Consider the following 6,000-nt stretch of genomic DNA (forward strand, 5'->3'; position numbering starts at 1 on the left):
AAAATACATCCAAAGACTTTTCAAGGCCCACGATTTAGTCCAACTGTACCTTTAGAATCTATAAACCCACCTGTGTGTGTGTGAGTGTGTGTATCCTCACTGTCCAGGCCTTGGTAAAGCTGAGTACCAGCCGCCAGACCAAAAGTCACGTCCGGTTGACGTTGGGGTTAAGATATTCTTGAGTGGACATAAAACTACCAGAAACCCACAATCAGGGATGAGAGTGAACAATAGCAGCTGTGGTCTCAGCACTGATTGCAGTATCTCTGAAATGTCAACAATGTAAATGTAAAATGTGGAAGTGGTTTATGCTGGAGAGATACACATCGCAATGTAATGCCCTCCGTTCATTACATCCAATTCAATATGTACGGCTGATGGCTACATTCACATTTTACAGCCTCTGCCACACATGTAACTACCAAAATAAAGGAAGCTTCAACATAAAGTGCATTAATAAGGCGTTGGGCCACCACGAGCCGCCAGAACAGCTTCAATGCACATTGGCATAGATTCTACAACTGTCTGGAATTTGGTGTTTTGTTGGTGGTGGAAAACGCTGTCTCAGGCGCCGCTCCAGAATATCCCATAAGTGTTCAATTGGGTTGAGATCTGGTGACTGAGACACACAAACCCTTTACACCCTCTATGCTCCCTCTTTCAAAGTCACTGAGATCTCTTCTTCTAGTCATGGTAGCCAAAATAATGGGCTGCCCAGCATTTTTTATACATGACCCTAAGCATGATGGGATGTTTTAATTTCTTAATTAACTTAGGAACCACACCTGTGTGGAAGCACCTGTTTTCAATTTACTTCACTATACTACCTCATTTAAATGTTTCCTTTATTTTGGCAGTTGCCTATATATTGCCTTTTGTTAAAATCTATATCCCCATCTACAGGAGGTTGGTGGCACCTTAATTGGGGAGGACGGGCTCGTGGTATTCAAATCAAATGTATTTATATAGCCCTTCGTACATCAGCTGATATCTCAAAGTGCTGTACAGAAACCCAGCCTAAAACCACAAACAGCAAGCAATGCAGGTGTTGAAGCATGTTGGCTAGGAAAAACTCCCTAGAAAGGCCTGAACCTAGGAAGAAACCTAGAGAGGAACCAGGCTATGAGTGGTGGCCAGTCCTCTTCTGGCTGTGCCGGGTGGAGATTATAACAGAATATGGCCAAGATGTTCAAATGTTCATAAATGACCAGCATGGTCAAATAATAGGTCTGGGACAGGTAGCACGTCCGGTGAACAGGTCAGGATTCCATAGCCGCAGGCAGAACAGTTGAAACTGGAGCAGCAGCACGGCCAGGTGGACTGGGGACAGCAAGGAGTCATCATGCCAGGTAGTCCAGTATTGGCTGGAGCAGAATAAGTGGAATGGTATCAAACACATGGTTTATATGTGTTTGATGCCATTCCATTTGCTCAGTTACAGCCATTACCATGAGCTGTCCTCCCCTCAGCAGCCTCCACTGCTACTTACAAATACTTATAAAAGAAGATTATCATTATGAAATCAAATTCCATTAATCAGCATTTTGCTGTTAAATATTCTAATATCTGCAGAAGGGGGTTAGACAATAGGAGACAAGATGTTGTGTGTAGTGTCACCCACGTGTTTCAGCCATGCTATTGTCTGCTCTCTCTCTCTCTCTCTCACTCTGTGTGAGCGGAGTGATGAAGGGGTAAAAGAGTGGGGGTGGGAGGGGAGGAGGGGGAGATGGCTGCAATGTGCATGTGCACTCGTGTGTGTGTGTGTGTGTGTGTGTGTGCGCGCTGGCATGCACAGACGGCTTGTGGTAATTTTATGTGTGTCCCCGGGGATGTTTGATGGATTAATGCTAAGCAGGCTCCCTTTTCCAAAGGCACCACCTGATCTTAGGGGACTCGTGTTCCATATAAAAGCCTGTGCGAGTGCTGAGCTCAGCTAGTCTAGCCATCTCCTCTTCTCTCGCCCTCTATCTCTCTACACTTTATTTCTTTCTCTGTGTTCTTTCTCCTATCCTTTGTCTTTCACTTTTCCCTTTTTCTTCTGTCCTTTCTGTTTCTCTTCCTTCTGGCATTCAGACTGAGGCTTTTCAGGCTATTCAGGCCTGGGAGTTTTAGCAGTGAGGGAAATCTCAGAGCATCTTTTAGTATCGTCCACCACCATTTTGGTTTTCTTTGACTTGAGGCCTTTTCTAAAGGGTGCAGGTCTTTGACTTTTTCCTGTGCAGTTTTGTTCTTCATATGTGGCATTAGGAACAGCCCGTCAAGAAAATGCCACGTTCCTTTTTGGTGAAGCAACTGAAGGTCCACTATTTCTCCTCCTCCAATCATCCTCATCAGCATCACAACGACGGATCGTACACACTCACACGTGCCATCACTGAGTCCACCACCAACTTGGCGGTCCATTTGAGTGAAAATGGTGGGTCAAGATTACTTAAAAATTCTGTCTACACATTGAAAACAAAAAGTGCATTGTCATCATTAATTTGCTTGCTGTATATTTTTTATTATTTTATTTTTATTTAACCTTTATTTAACTAAGCAAGTCAGTTAAGAACAAATTCTTATTTTCAATGACGGCCTACCCCAAGCAAACCCTAACGACGCTGGACCAATTCTGTGCCGCCCTATGGGACTCCCAATCACGGCCGGTTGTGATACAGCCTGGAATCAAACCAGGGTCTGTAGTGACGCCTCTAGCACTGAGATGCAGTGCCTTAGACCGCAGCGCCACTCAGGAGTATATAGATTAGAGTTGTAGGTTTTAGATAATTCTTTTGTTGCAATACTGTATTTGTTCAGGAATGGAAAAATCACAAAAGCATTTGTTTTAAAAATTACTTTTATTTAGAAAAATATTCAGTAAACGGATCAACCTCTTGATCCATGTCTTCTGCCATGAAGCCTGTGATGTTGTGTTTTCAATTCAATCCTTTTGTTTTCTAACTCCAGTGATGCTAAATAGTATTCAGGTCACACTGGACCAATCAATTTAATACTGAGCAGATCACACAACAGGCTTTAATACTATTGTGTACATACATAATGGTATACATGGATGTATACATTAGGCTTGAAATCCCATCCAAGCCTTTGTGAGGTCCAAACCTCTCCATCACCACCAGAAAGCAGATATCCACATGGGACTGGTTTGTCCTTCGCTGTTATTCTTGAGCGTTTCCCCTTATCATCACCAACCCCCCTCCATATCTCCATCTCCTCATCCTCCTCCATTCCATCTGATCTTACAGGATGCTAGATACCCACAGGGGGTCAAATTGCAGAAATGAAATCCCTCTCTCTCCCCCTCTAAAATCCATTGACAAAATATAATGTTTCTCTGATGAATTGACAAAACTCAATGTTAAATGGTGAAAAAGAGCATACATTAGAACATATTACCTTAAATGGAAAAGGGCAACATGCTTTATGTGACATCATTTGTTTATGATGTCACAAAATGGATTCAAAACAATGAGAGGGGAGTACAACCAACTTCAGATGTACAGGTTTTGTCAACTCATACTGTGATTTCAGGGCAAAACACTTCCATCGAAATGTGTGGTGTGTTTTGTTTTTGTTGTTGGTGGAATGTCCTTCAAAACCACAGAGCTTTGGCTCGCAGGATAATCTGTTCCCAGATTTAGGATGCCAGCTGTCTGAATCCCTTTGTGTTGCAGGGGGAGCACAATATAGTGTCAAGATCAGACTATAACTCCTCCTTTCCATCCCCATCCTCAAATGACACTGCACCTGTCATTCAATCTCTCTATTACCATACTCACAGGCACTTTCAACATGCCACAGATGGAGAATGATCTGATTAAAATGAATTAGAGCTTTGGGGAATTTCTCTTCTTAGACATTCTGTTTTGGCCCAGATTTATATATGGTGGCATTGGATGGGAAGGTGACAGGTGGATCGGTTGTGGAGAACTAACAAGTGTGTTTAATTTTATGACTGTTGTGTCAGTTCATAGAACTTGTGTTTCGTATGTGATGGTGTTTTTGATGTAGCTAGCAATGATTGTCCTTAGATGCGTCCCAAATGGCACCCTATTCCCTATGGGCCCTGGTCAAAAGCAGTGCATTATATAGGGAATATGGTGCCATTTGGGATACAACCCTTGTTCTGAGCCGGATGAGTTATTGATCGCTGAAAAACGGTGCACTGAAGAGTCATTCATATTTAATTCGCAAATCTTGCTGAACCAAGTACTTGCTTTTGGTTTCTTGTATAGTTTCATATTGATTCGCAACGCATGGAAGATCCAGCTCACTGGACACACACTGGTTGAATCAACGTCGTTTCCATGTAATTTCAATGAAATTATGTTGAACTAACGTTGAACAGACGTTGAATCGACGTCTGTGCCCAGTTAGAGGTTTTTACTCAATAGCTCAACAAAAAACGAAAAAACAACAAGATGCTTTCAACTGGCATCAGAAAGAGTGCTGGAATCATAAAACCATAACATCCTCGACCCCAAAACGTATTTTGTAACAAATTATTTAGTAAAAATGTGTATACATTTTCATAAATGTCTGCCCTTATTTATTCAAATTCTTTCTCTTCCAACCCGCTACAGGCTACATCCAGGATTATGTGATCCCCTCAATATGCCAGAGCACAAAGGAGCTGGGTTCGAAGTGGCAGACCGGGCTCTCTGTGGGGCCCCTGTACTCTCCGGGGAGCACGGGGAGCAGTGGGGGGGAGGACTACTCTGACCATGACATGGAGCAGCCCGACAGCCCCCACTCGAGCGTCACCACCGAGTCGGATAGCAGCATCTACTACCCAGTGGACGCCGTCCTTATCTCCGACGGCCGCTCTCGAACAAGGGCCAACCACAGGCACCAACACAAGGAAGGTGAGGAGAGAGATAGCAGTACAGAAGAAAGCTCCACAGGAGCCACAGCGGCTAAGGCTGCCAAAGGGAAGTCTGGGAAATCCAAGGGACCGGGCCGCCACACGTGTGGCGAATGTGGCAAGACCTACGCCACCTCATCCAACCTGAGCCGCCACAAGCAGACGCACCGCAGCCTGGACGGCCAGCAGGCCAGGACGTGCCCCACGTGCCACAAGGCCTATGTGTCCATGCCGGCGCTGGCCATGCACATGCTCACCCACGACCTGCGGCACGAGTGCAGCGTGTGCAGCAAGGCGTTCAGCCGGCCATGGCTGCTGCAGGGTCACATGCGCTCGCACACGGGCGAAAAACCATTTGCCTGTGCCCACTGCGGCAAAGCGTTTGCGGACCGCTCCAACCTGCGTGCCCACATGCAGACCCACTCAGCCTTCAAGCACTATGAGTGCAAGCACTGCGGCAAGAGCTTTGTACTCAAGTCCTACCTGAACAAGCACTACGAGTCGGCCTGCTTCAAGGGCTCTGGAGACGAAGAGGACTGCTGCTCTGAGGACTGATCAGGGATCAGTTTATTTGCTATTTCAGCTTATTTATCCAGGTCGGTTTCACTGAGATAACATCTTCTTACAAGAGAGACCAGGGTTGTGTTCATTAGGGCATATAACAAAAAATATTTTAAAATGCTTCGTAACTGAAAGCGAAAATGAGGGTTTCTTATTGGACAAATCCAGGTAGTCCCTCTCCTTGTTTCAGTCCGATTTCTTCCATTCGGTGCCTAATAAACACATCCCTTGTCAAAGAGAGCACTCCTCAACACTCGTCTTCCTCTTCCTGCCTTTTGGTAGAGAGCAATAATAATGGCATTGAGGGTTGTTCAAGAACATAGAAGATAACTGATGATGAGGACTGAATAACTTATTAAAATGTCAATATTTTTTTTTCAATATTTATTTTATGAATTCTTATTTATTTACATTCCAGTATTATTTTATATGCCAATTAGCTCTTAATTCCCATTAAACATGTCTTCCACAAGAGACATATTTGTTTATTTATACATTTTTTCATTTATGTATTTATTTATTTATCAAATGATGAATTGATTGGTTATGTTGTGAATTGATTTGATTTATGA

The 6,000-nt window shown here is 43.9% G+C and overlaps 1 protein-coding gene across 1 annotated transcript; it reads left to right on the forward strand.

Moving 5' to 3' along the window:
* The first annotated feature begins 2,265 nt into the window (after positions 1 to 2,265).
* LOC139414449 (transcriptional repressor scratch 1-like) lies at positions 2,266 to 5,422 on the forward strand. Its single transcript, XM_071162362.1, has 2 exons — positions 2,266 to 2,416; positions 4,587 to 5,422. Exons 1-2 carry the CDS (start codon positions 2,266 to 2,268, stop codon positions 5,420 to 5,422), a joined length of 987 nt encoding a protein of 328 aa, XP_071018463.1.
* The last annotated feature ends 578 nt before the right edge of the window (positions 5,423 to 6,000 follow it).

This window comes from Oncorhynchus clarkii, chromosome 7 (assembly GCF_045791955.1).
Source record: "Oncorhynchus clarkii lewisi isolate Uvic-CL-2024 chromosome 7, UVic_Ocla_1.0, whole genome shotgun sequence".
Lineage (NCBI taxonomy): Eukaryota > Metazoa > Chordata > Actinopteri > Salmoniformes > Salmonidae > Oncorhynchus > Oncorhynchus clarkii.